Source organism: Peromyscus leucopus, chromosome 20 (assembly GCF_004664715.2).
Source record: "Peromyscus leucopus breed LL Stock chromosome 20, UCI_PerLeu_2.1, whole genome shotgun sequence".
NCBI lineage: Eukaryota > Metazoa > Chordata > Mammalia > Rodentia > Cricetidae > Peromyscus > Peromyscus leucopus.
In genome coordinates this window covers 19,457,833-19,475,520 of record NC_051080.1, presented here as the reverse complement: position 1 = coordinate 19,475,520, position 17,688 = coordinate 19,457,833, and the positions used below count along the sequence as shown (strand labels likewise).

The window sequence follows — 17,688 nt, the reverse complement described above, 5'->3', positions numbered from 1 at the left end:
CGCGCGCGGGGGAAGGCATTGAGGGAGCGCTGCGGGTTCGGTTCGGCAGGCTCCGCTTGGTGCGCGCGCAGCGCCATCCGGCGCACCGCCCGGCGGCTCCACCCAGCCCGAGGGGCGCGGCCCGGGTGGGAGGAGGCGAGAGCGCGAGCGACACTGGCGACTCCGCTGCGCGGCAGGTGAGGCGGCGGGTCGGGGCCGGATGCCAGCACCCCGCGTTTCCCCAGCCCACAGGACCCGCCCTGAGTGCCCGGGACCCCAGGTCCCTCATGTCCCGGGGACTCCTACCTCCGGCATCCCCTGGGATTGCCCGGGTCCGCGGCCACCTGTGGACTGGACCACCTTTCAGTCCTGGGAAGCCCCCCAAACCCTCCAGTTTTGCCCCAGACTCAGTCCACAGAGGACTTCTGCGTCTTCAAGGCCTGAGACCCTGTCACCTTGTGCTCCAGAAGCCCAACAGAATCCCCTCTGGTCCCGCTCCTAAACCTCGGGTCTCCCTGGCCGGTGGACTCCAACCTTTCTTGGGTGGAGGCCTTCAGAGCCACCTCTCCCCACCGTCCTTCCTTCCTGGGATCTCCTGCCTCCTGCTTTCTGACTTGAGGTTCACAGAGCCATGCAGCTTCTACTAGAGTGTTCTTGAGGTTTGTGATTTGTTCATAGGAATAAAAGTAGAAACACGCGACAGGTCAGCGGAGGGCTATGTATAACCGAAGAGGAGATGGGATGTAGGGCTCAGCATATGCGTTTGTGCTCACCGTACAGCGGAAGCCAGTGTGGGACCGCGTTTTTACTCGTGAGACTCATTGTAGAGAGGCATCACTGGGAGTGAAGGACTTGGCAGACAAAGGCCCTTCTAGGTTGTGTTCTCAATGTGTGGTAGTTTCTGTTACCACACACAGCCCACCAAAACCAGTCCAAGAGAGCAAGGCTTGATTACGGTGGCCTAGTTGCTAGGAAGATGGTAGCCTAAAGAGCCGTCCTTCTGGATCTTGATTTAGGGGCTGCTTATGTAGGAAATGGAAGTCTGTGGCTGTCTTCCCGAGGTGGACGTTTGGAGCCAAATGTTACACATGTTATCCTTTTTCAGTCTTGGAAATCTCTAGAACAAAGATTGTCATTTCCTCAGGCTATCGTCACTGATGAACAGTTCTGGTGCCCCGAAGCACTGCTTACAAAAGAGAACGTACTTCATCTGCTGATTGTGAAAGACAAGGGTCAGGCATGGGTGAGGAGGGAGTGGGTGCCCTATGTGATCCAGGACTCTTGGTGCTGGAGGCAGGGGGCAGAGCCCCAGCTGGTAAGGTTGGGAGGTGGGGGTGGTTAGCCAGGCTGTGTGGTACTTGTGTGCAATGATGACCTTAAAGGCAGCTGGGGTGGGATTCTTGAGAACAGGTTATGGTGAAGAGAAGGGATGTGAGAAGTAAAAGAGAAGCAGACTCTCAAAGGCTGAGACGTTGTTGAGGGTCATTTCAGGCAGAGTGGCAGGCGGAATGAGAAGTCAGCGAGGTGGGCCCAGCACACTAGATGTTAGAACCATGAGGTGTGGGTGGCAGAGCTTCGTCCTGGGAGCTGTCCTTGTACGGATGATAAAGAGAAAGGAGGAAGCCGCAGCCTCATCCCCTTGGGCTGTCTTCAGTGACTGCTTCTGCGGTGAAGGAAGGAGAGAAGTTAGGATGAAGGCAGGGAGGGAAGTGCTCTTAGTTGAGACCATGATGCCATAGCAGGAGGGCCTGAGCCAGAACCTGGCTCTGAGCTTCCAGTGGGGAGCAGAGGCCTGGGTGGTTTAGGGGAACAGGAGGCCAGTGGAGGAGTAAAGTAGCTTGTATGGTTTTTTAAATAGTTTTCTTTTTCTTCCTTCCTTCCTTTCTTTCTTTCTTTCTTTCTTTCTTTCTTTCTTTCTTTCTTTCTTTCTTTCTTTCTTTCTTTCTTTCTTTCTTTCTTTCTTTCTTTCTTTTTTTGTTGTTGTTTCTCAAGACAGAGTTTCTCTGTGTAGCTTTGCGCCTTTCCTGGAACTCACTTGGTAGCCCAGGCTGGCCTCGAACTCACAGAGATCTGCCTGCCTCTGCCTCTCGAGTGCTGGGATTAAAGGTGTGCGCCACCACCGCCCGCCGCCCAGCATATTTGTGTGTGTGTGAATAGCAAGGTGGAGGGCAGGGCACAGCACTTATGTCTGTGTGGAGGCCAAATGGCAGTCTTGGGTGTCATTCCTCAGGTGTTTTGTTTTTTTTTTTTTTTTTTTTGAGGCAGGATCTCTCACTGGCCTAGGATTTATCAATGAGGCTAGGCTGGCTGAGGAGCTGCAAGGACCTGCATGTCTTCACCATCCCACCAATGGGATCACTAGTGTACACCAACACATGAGAGACACTTTTTAAAAAACAGTTGTGAGGATCAAACTCAGGCCTTATGTTTACAGGTCAGATGATTTGCTGATGGAAACATCTCCCCAGTCCTGACTGACACATTTTTCCAGTGGTCGCTTTAGCTGTAGTAGAGAGACTTGTTTGTAGGAAGCAAGACAGACCCAGGTGGTGTGGTTCAAAAGCCCTCTAGGGTTTCACTAAGCTCCTGAAAGCCCAGGGCTCAGGGCCTGGGACACTGACATGGGAACGTCTTAGGCGAGACTTTATCTGTTTGCTCGTGGGTCATAGTCACCTTAGTGCCTCACCAAGGTGACTGTCTGCTTTCCCCTAGGAGACATGCTTCCAACAGGGGGTGCAGGCTTGGTTCTTAGAGGCCAGCTGGGGGGTCTTGAAGGAAAAGGAAAGGTGCTGGAGACACATGCGGATGTGTCAGCACTGTCCTGTGTGACTGGAGGGGCCGAAGCTGCCAGCAGGTGTCAGTGTCCAGACAGGTGAGCACTCGAAGGCATGGCACACAGTGTAGACAGTGTGAGATCATGAAGAACAGTGAAGGAAGCCTGGACTGGGGAGAGGGAACTGGTTTCCTGTGGGCACCACAGCAGCCTGTGGTAGAGTCTCCACACCAGCCATACATGGCTGACAGTCACTGACAGGGCTGGATTCTAGCGGATTAAATCTAGGGGTCCTTCAAAGCATGCTCCGTAGGTTGCTCTGGTGTTATCCCGTGGAATGGCTCTAGCTACCTGGGAGGTGCACACTGCCCTTTTCACGTGTCAGGGAACAGACTCAGAGGGCTGCCTAGGCTGAGGCAGCCCAGCACTGCTAATGTTGACAGGGGCTTTCTGTGAACCTTTCCTTTCCCCACAGCCTGGAGAAGTGGCCACACTTCTTCTCCTTCAGCCCTCCTTATCAGTTAGTTCTGCTAAGGTTACCTCAGGCAGTTAAAGTGTGACAGCCAGTCTGTCTGTGTGTGTGTGTCTGTCTGTCCCACCCATCTCTCCTGGCTTCCCTGAAGGCATGTTTCTGGGGGAATGACAGAGGGCCAGCAGGCTAACCAGAGCAGCCAGCCTGGGGGCCAGGTGTTGAACATGGCAGGGAGACTTGGGGATGCAGGGTGCAGGCAGTGCCTGGGACAGTCACAGGAGTCTGGATGCAAGCCAGTAGCGAGTTATTGCTGTCCCCAGTGCCTGGGGAGATGTTGACCAAATTACTAGAGGCCTTCTTTCACCTTAGAAAAATGAGGGCAGTTGGCATTATAAACCTTAAGATGCCCCCTAGCTCTAAAATTCTGTGATTTTTTTTTCTTTAAGTTGCTCTACAGAATATCTCTTCTGCATCTTGTGGGGCTGGGGGTCATTTGGTCCCTGTTTGGGGGTGTTTTACTGATTTATTAAGTTAATACAAATACCTGTGTTATGGGATGTGTCACCTCTGATGGGCACACTAAAACTGAGTGCTGTGGGCGGCAGGTTCCTGGGAAAACATCCCATGTATTGTTTGCCAGCCCAGCACACTAGAATTCGGACAAGACCTCAGTGTGGTGGTTGCCTCTACTATGGACTCAGTGGGAGTGGTGTAGGTGAGTGCTGTAGGCACTTCCCTGAGTGGGTGGAATGAGATCATGCTGTAGAGTGCTTTGTATTTTTCTCCCTAGAAGCAACAATACTTAATATTGTGGGTTTTTTTTTTTTCAATCTTTTTATTTATTTGGACAAGCTCTCATGCCCAGGCTGGCCTTAAACTTCACCTTGAACTTTTTTTTTTTTTTTTTTTTTTTTTTTTTTTTTTTTTTTTTTTTTTTTTTTGAGACAGGGTTTCTCTGTGTAGCTTTGGAACCTGTCCTGGAACTCACTCTGTAGACCAGGCTGGCCTTGAACTCACAGGTATCCGCCTGCCTCTGCCTACCAAGTGCCAGGATTAAAGGCGTGCGTCACCACTGACTGGTTCACTTTGAACTTCTAATCCTTCTGCCTCTATCTCTAAAATTCTGGGACTGCAGGTGTGTGGGTTTCTCTGTGTAGTTTTGGTATCTGTCCTGGATCTCGCTCTGTAGACCAGGCTGGCCTCGAACTCACAGAGATCCACCTGGCTCTGCCTCCCGAGTGCTGGGATTAAAGGCGTGCACCACCATCGCCAGGCAAGAACTGTAATCTTAAGTGTTTTGGTTTGGGTACTGGTGGGATCTTGCTTTTTCTTTTTTAGAATTTGTTTTTTTTTTTTTTTTTTTTTTTTTTTTTTTTTTTTTTTTTTTTTTTTTTTTTTTTTTTGGTTTTTCGAGACAGGGTTTCTCTGTGTAGCTTTGCGCCTTTTTCCTGGAACTCATTTGGTAGCCCAGGCTGGCCTCAACTCACAGAGATCCGCCTGGCTCTGCCTCCCGAGTGCTGGGATTAAAGGCGTGCGCCACCACCGCCTGGCTTAGAATTTGTTTTTTTATTATTGTGCGTGTGATATGTGTGAGTGCATGTTACACAGCATGTGCGGAGGTCAGTGAACAACTTTGTGGAATTATTTCTCTTATCCACCTTTTTTTGGGAAGGTTGAGACAGGGTTTCTTTATTATGTAGCTATTTCTTAATTTGGGCTCAAATATAAGCAGCTTGGGAGCACTGTTTCCAAGACACCAGTTAGCACTTTTTTGTTTTGTTTTGACATAGTTTGTCTTCATAGCCCTAGCTGTCCTGGAACTCACTATGTAGATCAGCAGTCAGGCTTTGAACTCACAGAGATCCACCTGCCTCCTCCAGAGTGCTGGGATCAAAGACATGTGACACCATGCCCAGCTATAGGTGGACTTTCTGCTGTTATTTATTTTAGCGATTGGCCTAGTGGTGTGTGCTGAGGGTCAGGGCTTGTCTGCTGTAAATTGTTTTGAAGTGTGTGTTTGTGTTGCATGGAGGCCAGGAGAGGCTGCCAGATGTTCCTCCCTCCCTTATTCCATATAAGACTGGGTCTCTCACTGAACCATCAAGTTCCAGGGATCTTCCAGGCTCTGCCCCCTACAAAGATGTAGGTGCCTATATAACTATACATAGTTTTCTGGTTTTTCGAGACAGGGTTTTGCTGTGTAGCTTTGGAGCCTGCCCTGGAATTCACTTTGTAGGCCAGGCTGACCTCGAACTCACAGAGATCGCCTGCCTCTGCCTCCTGAGTGCTGGGATTAAAGGTGTGTGTCACCACTGCCCGGCCACACACAAATTTTAAGTGGGTGCTGGGGGTTCAAACTTAGATCCTAGTTCTTGTGCAGCAAGTAATTTTACCCACTGAGCCACCCCCCCATCCCCTTTTCTGTTTTAGGGTCTCATTCTGTAGCCCAGGCTGGCCTGGAATTCACTATGTGGACCAGGGTGGCCTTAAACTTTTGGTATCTTTCTTCTGTTTAAGCCTTCTGTTTGCTGGAATTGCAGGCATGAGCAACCATGCTTGGCTGTCTTTTGGGGGGAGGGGATCCATGAGCAACCATGCTTGACTGTCTCTGCCGGGGTGGGGGGAGGATGGGAGTGGAGGGGTGTTGAGGCAGCCTCATGCTGTATGCCCAGGCTGGCCTTTTACTCTTAGTGATCCACCTGCTCGGTATCCTGAATACTCTGATCACAGATGTGAGTCACCATGCCTAGCTTTGTTCTCTGAGCTGGAGACACGATTCATCCTCACACCCTGATTACAGGCTGCAGAAGTGACCGTTGTAGGATGGCCCCAAGAGAGTGGTTCAGAGTTGGAAACTTGCTGGTGTGCTTAGGCAACTTCTGGTAGCTTGTAGGCATCTTGACCAAGTGCCTTTCAGATTCTGTGCTCACCTGAAGTCTTTGCAATGGTCTAACCAGTGACATGGGTGGGGGAACCCCACATGCAGGTGGGAACGGAGCTTTGGGTTTTTCTGCCATGTCTCAGTACTGTTCTGAGTGGTTGTGGTTCCGAGTATAAGTCTATAAGTCTATTCCTTGTGTGGTTTTTTAAAGCTCCTTCCTGCTTTGTTTCCAGTTCAGGTAGATGGAGTCCTGTTGATCCATCTCACCTGAGACAGATCTGTCACCCAGACCCCAGCTGGTTCATTTGTGCCACGGGGTAGACTGGACATTATTATTATTACCAGTGACTTCTGCCCCAGCACCATGTTCCTCCTGTCTAAGACCCACATAAGGTCCATGTGGTGTGAGAAAGAAGACTGACTGGACATCAGGGATTAGAAATCAGGTGAGGGGAATGGGCCGGCATCAGTTGGAGTGGCAGGCTTGGCAGATGGCCACAAGTGCCTGCTGTGCAGATGCCCCAGTCTCGTAGTGGGAATATGACTGGCGGAGTCCAGCTTCCTGTTCTCCTGTGTGCTTTTTTGAGATAAAAATCTTGCTGTGTAGCCCAGGCTGCCCTGGAGCTCATTATGTAGATAAGGCTAACCTTAAACTTGAAGTGGTCCTCCTGCCTCTGCCTCCCCAGAGCTAGGATTAAAGGAATGGCCACCATGCTCCATGTTAGCCTTCTTTGAGGACCTCCGAGCCTTTGAGTGCTGGGACTAAAGGCATGCGCCACCACATCTGGCTAGAAGTCAAGTTTTTTAAAAAGTGTAATTTCTGAGATTTCACAGGCTTGGGCTTAATTTAGTTACTTGTTGCGGCACTTTTAATGATCAACAGCACACACCCCTTACATCCTCCCACACCTATGGCCACCCTCATGACGGCTCTGGCGTGTTCTTTCTTCCTCTGATCTCTGTGGCAGTGTAGAACCCTGGTGGTAGCCAGCCTTTCAGACAAGGGTGGCTTGTAGAGCTTGGGCTGGGCCTGACTCAGCAAAGCTCGACCAGCCACCTGGGTGGCTCACACGGTGTTCTTGGACCTGTGTGTTGAGGGTAGGGTAGCCTTGCTCCTCAGCTGGGTGATGCTCATTCTCTCGGGCTGTATCAGCTCTCCAGGGCAGAGTTGCAGGGGACAGGAGGCTGTACCCCCCCACCTCCCCCCCCACCCCCTACCCACCCCCACCCCCACCCCCGCCGTGCTTGTCACACACGCACTTTTCTCCCATTTGTTGGTGTGCCAGTGGCCAAAGAAGTCATGTGACTAAGACCAGAGCCATTGTGTGGGGTGCGGGTATCTGGAGACTTGATGGGCATTGTCAGTGATCCACCATGGTGGGTTGGAGGTGGGGGTTCCTCTTCACAGTTGTATGAAGATGGAGTCTGTCATGTTTTAGACTCTGGTGAACATTAAGTGTTTTTAAATTTTTAATTTCTGTGTCTGTGTGTGCCAGTGTGGAGTATATACTTATGAGGCAGGTGCTCGTGGAGGTCAGGCGCTAGGTCCCCTGGAGCTGGAGATTCCTTTAAACACCTGGAGTAGGTGCTGGGACCAAAGGTAGGACCCCTGTAAGAGCAGTTTATGATCATAACCACTGAGCCATGTCTCCGGCCCTTCTGACGAGCATATATTTAGTGCTGGATGCCAAGGAGCAGTCTAGCTACTACAGAGCTCATTTGCGTAAAATAGCTGTGCTTTCTTAGTCTAGGCCCAAAACATTGTGCTGAGACTTTGCTGAAGGGTTTAGATAAAGAGGACAGTAACTGCTTTTAAGAGTCTGTTTTGGGCCTGATTTTTACATTTAGAGAACACTGGTAGGTTTTTATGAAAAAAAAAAAAAATGGGTTGCTATGATGACTTGGCTTTGAGACTGCAAACTGGTGACGACATGGTCACCTAGGAAACGGAAAGCTGCAGCATCTAAGAGGCCTCTGAAGGGTTTTGTTGCTGTTGTCAGGAATGTGATTGGCTTAAAGGAGAGGCTCTTGAGAAGGGAAAGGAGCATCAGAGGTAGAATGGCCTCCAGAAACTTCTAGGCACAGATGAAGCTGGGCAAATCTCCCACTTGGGCCTTGGTTTAAAAACAAAGGGGAGAGTTTGGGCACTCTGGATTATGATGAGGTTTGGCTCTGATCTTTTGGCTGCTGAAAAACAGGAAATGAAGTAATGTCTTTAAGCATGTAGTGTTTATAAAGAACTGTAAATGTCTAAATATGGACAGCTGTGCAGCTAGCACATCACGGTTCCTGTGCTGAGCCTGTGTCTTGTGCGTCCCCTGCTGGTTGCTCTGATCCCTAGAGGTCCCCAGCAGTCTAAAAGCCCAGAGGCCCCCTCCCTGTGGAGGTGGGAATCCCTGTGCAGAGCTGGCTGCAGAGACCTCTCCGGACCACCACCTCAGGCTGAGGCAGAGCCCAGCAGGAACCAGTCACAGCGTGCCTGCCAGAGCAGAGTTCTCTCCTGTGAGTGTCTCTCGTTTTCTTGGGGAACTGAAATCTCTTGTTTTCGTGTTACTTTGAGGTCCAAGTGCACGGTTTTGGGTGTTAACTGTGGTGCCTACAGATGTGTGGAGGACAAAAGCAGTTGAACAGGAGGAAGATCTAGAGCGTCTCCAAGTTCTTTGTGTGCTAACAGTCGAGGCTGTGCCATTTCTAAGGCATGCTGGCTGCCTGGGACTGTTTGAAGTCAGCTGTAAATGCTGGGGAGAGCCGGCCAGGATGAAGGGCTTTCTCCCAGGCAGGAAGACAGGTCCACTCTGAAGACAGTTATTTTGGTGGTCTTGAGTTAGTCTGCTCATATTGACTTCAAACAGGAAGTGCAGCAACATCTCTGTGCTCTGTCCTTCAGGGATCCCGGGCCCCCCCCCCCCCCCCCCCGCTCCTGACCCTTGACCCCTGTTCTCAGCTGTGGGGCACAGCTCAGCTGCTTGGCTCAGCAGTTTGGTTCACAGAGCACTTTCCCTCCAGAGAGGACTGGGCTTGGTAGTTTGGCCAGTTACAGGAATCTGCTGTACAGTCGGAAACAGAATCAACGAATATGTATTGGCCCCCTAGACTCGTGGGGTGGGGTCCGTAGGGCTTCTGTGTGCAGTGGACAGGTTATGTGGACTAGAATACTTGGAACTTGCCTTAGAAAATTTCTACCAGATTACAAAAGCAAAGTAGACTTGACCGTGTGTGGTGACTGCAGTGAGGGGGGCGGGTACCCACACTCCTCGGCCCTTCTTTCCCCCGGGCAGGTGGCATCCTCTGCCAGCTTCACTTTTTGGCCCATGGACTAGTTTCTTAGCACTGAGGAAAGGTCAGGGACCCTTGGAGACTTTGGAAGCTATGAGTGTTTTCCTCCAAGGTAGGGGGATGGATGCATCCCATGTTTTCATGGGTGACTGCAGGACCCCATTTCTCCAGCCCGAGGGTGCAACTTATAGACCCATTGAGCTTGGTGATTTCTCCTGGGAAATTATTTTTGGTGACCTAATTCTCATTGAAGAGGAAAAAGATTAGAATGTGGACAAGGGTTTTCAGTCTGTGGGCGGGGTTGGCAGGGCAGGTGTTCTGCCACTGCTGACCTCTGGGGAGTGCTGCTGCAGGGGGTGCTGCTGCAGGGGGTGCTGCTGCAGGGTGTGCTGCTGCAGGGGTGCTGCTGCAGGGAGTGCTGCTGCAGGGGTGCTGCTGCAGGGGTGCTGCTGCAGGGGTGCTGCTGCAGGGAGTGCTGCTGCAGGGGTGCTGCTGCAGGGGTGCTGCTGCAGGGGGTGCTGCTGCAGGGGTGCTGCTGCAGGGGTGCTGCTGCAGGGGGTGCTGCTGCAGGGGTGCTGAGGAGTGGTAGGACTCCTTTTTCTCCTTTGTTTTGAGCTGGAGTCCCTACATAGCCTAGGCGGGCCTTTACCTCAGGTTCCTCTGCTTCTGCCCTTCTGACTGATGGGATTGTAGGTGTGCTCTCTCACGCCTTTAATTCAGCAGGTCTGCCGCTCAGAGGGCTGCCCTCCTTAGACAGGGTCATTACAAGTTCTGCACACAAGCTGCTCACCATGCCACTAGCTTCTTGCATGAGTGAAGGGCTATTGAAGATGGCGTATCAGTCAGTATATGTATTGTAATTCCACATGTGTGGCTTACTTTTAATTATGAATTAGGATATGTATTAGGCTCTCAAATTACATGAAAAATATCAGTAAAAGGCCTGGAGGTAAATGGGCAAATGGTACCATAATTCTCAGTGATAGTAGGATGTAGGCCTTCATACCAAGTTCTCTGCACATTTCCTTGTTTACAGTAAACATTAGTTCTAGAATCAAGGGAGAGGGGGTTGGGACAATTGTAGATGGCTTTGTCTTAAGGAGACATCCAGGGTGAAAACACAGTGGGAACTAGCTCACAAAAGCTGCTGCTCACTGCCTGCTCTGGGAATGTTTTCCTTTCTGAACCTTTGACCCATGGAAGCCAGGCAAGGGAGCAGTGGTGGCCGAGGAACTGTCTTTTCATGGATGGCATTTTCCAGGTGTTCTGATTAGATGGGGAGTCAGGGCCTGTGGTTTCAACCCCATCCTTTACTGTCTTCCAGGGCACTCATAAAGTCTTTCATCTGGGGAGGAGAACCTGGGCTGATGAATGTATTTCTCTTTAGGATTCACAGATGGAGTCAGTGGAAAAGACAACGAACAGAAGTGAACAGAAATCAAGGTAACTAAAGTCAGTTAGAAAATAGAGGTAGGCTGGCAGGAGAACCCAGAGCTGCTCACCATGGTCTCCTCCAACACAAGAAACATCACAGAAAATGGCTTTCTGCTCGAAGAAGCCATCCGAGCCCCATCTCTAACCCAAGCCATGTGGAGGTGGAGGGTGGGAAGGCCCCAGGACTGTGAGTGGCCCCAGGTTCCACTTCCTGGAAAGTGATGCAGAATGAACTGCTGCCCCCTGGAGAGTGCAGCGCAGGGTGTGTGTGGAGGGGGGGTGTTTAGGTGGCAGAAAACCTGCATTTTGTCAGAAATTGTCTTGCTGTCACCACAGCAAGATCATTTTGTCCTTACAGTGTTTGCAAGCTACTTGCAGCTTCAGAGGATGAGAGGGGCTGAACTGGTTGTTCACAGATATTCTCATGTTAATGTGCTTATCACCGTGGTGGGCAGCATGGACTTTGTCTTCTGGTAGTGTATGGAAGGGCCAGTGTTTGACCTGAACGTTCTAGATGTTTCTAGACTGGAAGCTTGCGGTAGTTCCAAGCCGACTGCTGGCTGCTTCTTCCCTTGTTTCTCAACAGGAAGTTTTTAAAGAGCCTCATCAGGAAGCAACCCCAGGACCTGCTCCTGGTCATCGGGACTGGCGTGAGTGCCGCAGTGGCCCCGGGCATCCGCGCACTCTGCTCTTGGAGGAGCTGCATCGAGGCTGTCATCGAGGCTGCGGAGCAGCTGGAGGTCCTGCACCCCGGGGACGTTGCCGAGTTCCGGAGGAAGGTGATGAAAGACCGGGACCTGCTGGTTGTGGCCCATGATCTGATCCGGAAAATGTCACCTGTGAGTCGCAAACCCTTCTGGTTTCACTGGGCTGCCTTTGGGTTTTAGGCCAGGTTGAGGGAGTGGATAGATTGAACACTCGGCCTCCGTGAGCAGAGGTACTCATTATTTAGTGCTCAGCCTAGCTGGTCACCGTCCTTTTGGTCTATTTTTTTATATTCGAGACAGGGTTTCTCTGTGTAGCCTTGGCTGTCCTGGAACTCAGAAATCTACCTGCCTCTGCCTCCCGAGTGCTGGGATTAAAGGTGTGCACCATCATGCCCAGCAGATGCCACCCTTTCAAACGCTGACGTTGTCTGCAGGGGCTGGATCAGCTTGTAGCAATGACTCCCGTAGGCTGCCTGGCTCTGGATGTTGTCATGCTGCATTTTTGGTGTGAGGGTTGTGAGGCGCTGTGAATACTGTGTTGGCAGTCATACCTCTCCAGATACAGCGGGTCCTCAGAAGACATTTTAAGGTGGGAAATCAGGGTCTGTCTGCTGGTAGAAGTGACACAGCAGAGCGGTGACATAGTTGGTGATGCAGGGGGCAGTTAATGAGAGGCAGGGCCAGCTCGGGTGTCTGTGCTGGGTGCAGGTGCTAAGCACAGTGTGAAGCTGGAGTGGGCCGCTTCTCCCTGGTCTGTGTTCGTGGGAGATGTACAGTCGGTCAGCATTTGCAGGAGGTGGAAGGAAACTTGAGCTGTGAGCCCTAGGGAAGATGATAAGAACCTGAAATGGTCAACTGGAAGGGCAGGAGAGGTTTTGGGTCAAAAGAGAGACCCCAAATGGTGTGGTTTTATTGTGATAGTAGCTGATTCCTATATTGAAACCTGGAGAGGCAGCCCAGGAGGGTGCAAGAGCTCCATGGTGCTGGGGACCTGGGCTCTGCCATCCTCAGCGTGAAGTGCCCTGTCTTTGTTCAGTTGGCTGCCTGACCGCCCCTGCTCCTTTTCCAGTGGGCAGTGGGGGATGGGCTGTCACCCCTCACCCTTCCATGGCATCCCATGGAGTCACAAGACTCTAATGCTGCACCTCACCTTCCCAGGCTGGGGACCTTTTCAGTTAGGTGGGGCTGGGCCAAGTGGGGGTGTTCTGTAGCTGCCACTGTAGGCATGGGCTGAGCCAACCCTGACCTGCTAGCCCTTTTTATAAGGTGGTGTTGGCACATGGCCACACCCTCTTGCAGACACATTGTCTATGGCTGCTCTCGTGCCCAGAGGCCAGCTTGAGTAGTCACAGAGGAACCGTGGCCACAGGCCTAACAGATGTACTGGCCTTGGTAGACAAAGGGTGCTGACCCCTTCCTTCTACAGGAAGAGGAAGGCTACATCTGTGGATGGCTGGGCAGCATGGAGGGTGTGTGGCTCATGCAGGGAGAGGCTGTCATGTTGATCAGTGTTGGTCAGGAGATGCGTCTGAAGTGCTGTCTGTCTGTCCCTTCTTACCCTTGTGCGCTCTTCTGAACCTCCCGAGGAGTCAGGTGGGGTGTCAGCAGGCCTCTGCTGTGTTGGCAGGTTTTCGAGGAGGGTTCTGGTCCATGGATAAAGATGAGGGCTGGCAGGCACTGCAGGGGAGTGGCGCAGTGCTGAGATCCCCACAGCCTCCTAGGAGAAGGAGGGGCCTGAGGGAAACTTGCCTGGTGGCTCTGACTTGTGGCCCTTGAGGTGCTGACTGAGACCAAGCCTAGGTTAGGCAGGGCTGCTCTTCCTTGACCCCTGTGTATGTCCAGCTCAACCCCATCCTCGGGTTCCCTTCAGCAAAGCTCTGCTGCCGCCGCTTCTGCCCGCTCACGCCCTTAGCGCCCTACCTTCCCTGCCCGACGTGGAACGTAGGGACTTCCCGTGTATATGACCTGGTCCCTGGCCACCTCTCTGACCTGCTGTCGTTCCCCTCCCTCTCCTAGCCACACATGGGCGCTTTTCTGACCTTGGTCCCTTTTACCTGCGCTGTGTGCTTTCAGCAGTCCTGAGAACTCCTCCTCCTGCAGGTCTCTGCCTGGACATTGAGTCTTCAGAGAGACTCTGGGGCCCTTGACCTGCCCACGCTCACCCGAGCGGTAGCTGCACCCCTACTCTGCCTGCTGCCTGGCTTTCCCTGTAGTATTTATTGCTGCAGTGTTACAGCTTTGCCCTTGAGCTCTCCTCCTTCTCCTCCTCCTCCTCCTCCTCCTCCTCCTCCTCCTCCTCCGAGGCTGACTTCCTTCTTACTGTTTGTAAGAATGTGCCTCCTACTCAGGTGCCATGGCTTTGTCACAGTGAGCTCTGGTGTTCCTAACTCCTTTTGTTGTTGTTATTTTGAGACAGGGTCTCTATGTAGACCTGGCTGGCCTGTAATTCACTATGAAGACCAGGCCGGTCTCAAACTCACAGAGATGTGCGCCTGCTTCTGCCTTGTGCGCCTGCTTCTGCCTTGTGTGCCATCAGGCTCATCTTGTGTTCCTAACTACTACTACTACTACTACTACTACTATTTCTTCTTCTTTCTTCTTCTTCTTCTTCTTTCTTCTTATTATTATTATTATTATTATTATTATTATTATTTGGTGTTTTGAGATAGTTTCTTTCTCTTTGGAGCCCTGCCTGTCCTGGATTTCGCTCTGTAGACCAGGCTGACCTCAGACTCATAGAGATCCACCTGGCTCTGCTTCCCGAGTGCTGGGGTTAAAGGTGTGCACCACCGCTGCCCGGCGTGTGTTCCTAACTCTTGATCTACCTTTCTTTCCATAGCGCACGGGAGACACCAAGCCCAACTTCTTCCAGGATTGCCTAATGGAGGTTTTTGACAGCTTGGAGCAGCACATCCAGAACCCCGTGGTGCTGCAGTCCATCCTCGGCCTAATGGACAGAGGCACCATGGTGCTGACTACCAACTATGACAACTTGCTGGAGATCTTTGGGCAGCAGCAGAGCAAGCCCATGGAATCCCTGGACTTGAAGGACAAGACAAAGGTACGGGCTGGGCAGGAGTCGGGGAAGTCATTGCTGCGGACATGTCGCAGGGGTCTGCATTGAAACGAGGCACTGGGTTACTACTAGATGCCACATAGCCGTTTCCTCAAGCAGCCTGGGAGTCGTGCCCTTCCCCTCTTGGGATGCTTGCTATTATCCACTCATCTGTTCTGTCCTGTGCCCTGTACGTTTAGTCATTAGCAGTCACCGTGGGAATATGGACCATAAAGCAAGTACTAAAAGAAACGACTGCAATCCTCCCAGGGTGGGTTTTACTGGCACAGTTGGGATTTCGAGGTATGCAAACATTTCAATGCTGCTTTTAATTTTTCCTTTAATGTTTATTTTGGAGGCAGGGTCTTACTGAATATAGCTCAGGCAGATTTCACACTTGGGGTCCACGTGCCTCTGCTTTCAAGTACTGGGGTTAAAGGTGCACAGCACTGTGCCTTGCTTCCATTAGCCATTTTTGTTTGTTTTTGAGACAGGCTCATGCTATATAGTTGTAGCTGGGCTGCAGCTCACTATGTAGATCGTGCTGGCTTTGAACTGATAGCGATCCTCCTGCCTTTGCCTCCCAGGTGCTAGGACTACAGGCGTACTCCATGATGCCTGGCTCCATTAGGCGATTTTGTCTTACTACTGTTCTGTTGCTATGACGAGACACCATGACCAAGGTACCTTGTAGAAGAAGGCATTTATTTATTTGAGGGTTTGCTTACAGTTTCAGAGGGTGAGCCTGTGACCATCATGGTAGGGAGCTTGGCAGAAAATAGGCAGGCCTGGCACTAGAGCAGTAGCTGAGAGCTTACATCTGAGCTACATGTTGGAGGCAGAGAGAGAGAGACAGACAGACAGACAGACTGGGCCTGGTGTGGGCTTTTGAAACCTCAAGCTCACCCCTGTGACACACTTCCTCCAACAAGGCCACACCTCTTAACCCTTCCCAAACAGTTCTAACTGGGGACCAATTGTTCAAATAGATGAGCCTATGAAGGTCATTGTCATTCAAACTAGATTATTTTTACTTTAAAAAGAGCAAATGTTGGCCGGGCGGTAGTGGCGCACGCCTTTAATCCCAGCACTTGGGAGGCAGAGGCAGGCGGATCTCTGTGAGTTCGAGGCCAGCCTGGGCTACCAAGTGAGTCCCAGGAAAGGCACAAAGCTACATAGAGAAACCCTGTCTCAAAAAACAAAAAAAAAAAAAAAAAAAAAAAAAGAGCAAATGTAATTTAAGGAAAAGTGAGGAAGAACTTCTGAGAGCAGGTTCTAAGGGAGAAGAGCCCAGAAGTTGTTGACAGTGATTTGGCCTGACATGGAGGTGCCTGTAATCCTAGCACCAGAAGGCAGGTGTGCCCCTCCAGCTCTGTGTGGCACAGCATTCCCTGTCCCTTGCCAGCAGCGGAGTTATTAAAAACAAAGCAAGCAGGCATGGGAGTGCTCACCCGGAACCTTAGCACTTGGGAGGCTGTGGATTTGAGTGCATTTGAGCCTGCTCCGGGCTACCCAGTGGGTGTGAGGCAGGTCTGGGCAGCTGTCTCAAATACAAAACAAAACAGAAAAGCCACGAGTTTCCCTGTCTGGGGGTGAAAATCCTAATGGTTTCCCTTTTATTGCTGAGGTTGAACAGTTCCACTTCATGGACCAATTTCATTTTTGGCATGTTTGTACCTTTTGTGATACTCTTATATTCTGGGTTATTAGGGATCCACATTGCTACCTGTGCTCTTGGCCACTGAGTTGTGGTACCCATGTTCTCTCTGTGGTAGCCTGTCTTGAGTTGGCTGTGGGCACAGGCTGGCTGCTTGGGGATCCTGTGCTGTGACTTAGCCCTGGGAGGGGGTGGACACAGGCTGTGGCTGAGCAGGACGGCCCGTTAGGAAATGAATCGTCTGCTATGGTAAGAGAATTGTCATCAGGCTCCTGCCCCCAGGTAGTCTATCCGTAGAGCCTGCAGATTCAGGAGCCCCACACTGAGGGATGAGTCACAGACATGGAGTGTGTCCTGTAACCCGCTTGGCTCTGTAATTAGAACTGAAATGAATTCAGGGGCTAGTTGATAAGTGGCCTTTTTCTGAATATGTAGTTTTGCTGGTGTTAAAATAACAGAGAGCTGGTATTATAGCCCAGGAGTAGAACACTTCATCTCCATATGTGACGGAGGACCTAGGTTTACCTGCAGCACCAAAAACAGGAAAATGGAAACAAACTCAACTACAGCCCCTGCAACAACACAGAATGATGAGCTGCGTATGACTTAAGAAGGTCCCTTGCCCCACACAGTAACTACTAGCTGCTGTAACAGCAGAGTTACAGTCCACACACTGTATGTAAAGATCTTGCTGAGTTCTGGGCAGGAATAACTGCCAGCCACATTTTGTTTTCAAGGTGTAATTATAAGTGGAAACATTTACCTTTTTGGATATTTTCTTTTTTGGGTTTTTTTTTTTTGTTGTTGTTGTTGTTTTTTCCCCCAGAGCTGAGGACCAAACCCAGGGCCTTGCACTTGCTAGGCAAGCGCTCTACCACTGAACTAAATCCCCAACCCCTCAGATATTTTCTTCTTGTATCTTGTTTGAAGTAACATCAGACTGTTTCTTTGTCTTGGTTTGGTTTTTGATAGGTCCTTCAGTGGGCAAGAGGCCACATCAAGTATGGAGTTCTTCATATTCATGGCTTGTACACAGACCCCTGTGGGATGGTACTGGACCCATCGGGCTATAAAGATGTCACTCAAGATCCAGAAGTAATGGTATGCCTGTTTTCACTAAGCCTTGGGTGCCTGTCCTGGGGAATTTACGGTGGCAAGCAGCCATCTGGCTGTAGTCTGAGTGTTTTCCAGGCATTCTGGCCGTCTGTTGACCCTCCATCATACTGAAGGTACCCACAATTCTCGCCTTGAAGGGCGCCTGTAGTTCTATGCTGAGCAGCACATATAAGTGTCTTAACAGAGATCTACCTCGCCTTAGTGTTCGCCTATTCTATTCACCTTCTAACTTCATTAGACTACTTTTTATTTAGATCTGTCCATAGCTGTTCGTGCCAATTCAGGTATTCACAAGCTTAGGTGTGCTCTGCACTCTTTATGAGCAGGAGTAGTGCTTC

General features: G+C 50.9%; 1 protein-coding gene across 5 annotated transcripts in view; it reads left to right on the top strand.

Moving 5' to 3' along the window:
* The window catches only part of Fam118a (family with sequence similarity 118 member A), a 32,198-nt gene continuing 14,510 nt past the window's right edge, over window positions 1-17,688 (top strand). Inside the window, exons 1-5 of one of the 5 annotated variants that reach the window (XM_028878130.1) lie at window positions 1-176; window positions 10,769-10,824; window positions 11,402-11,654; window positions 14,362-14,583; window positions 17,207-17,335. In XM_028878130.1, the coding sequence (XP_028733963.1) occupies window positions 10,778-10,824; window positions 11,402-11,654; window positions 14,362-14,583; window positions 17,207-17,335 (651 nt within the window). In that variant the 5' untranslated portion in view covers window positions 1-176; window positions 10,769-10,777. Of the gene's footprint in view, window positions 177-211; window positions 639-6,223; window positions 6,552-8,460; window positions 8,608-10,768; window positions 10,825-11,401; window positions 11,655-14,361; window positions 14,584-17,206; window positions 17,336-17,688 lie in introns of those variants that run through there. The other 4 variants (XM_028878128.2, XM_037197473.1, XM_037197472.1 and 1 more) reach the window with 4 other exon arrangements.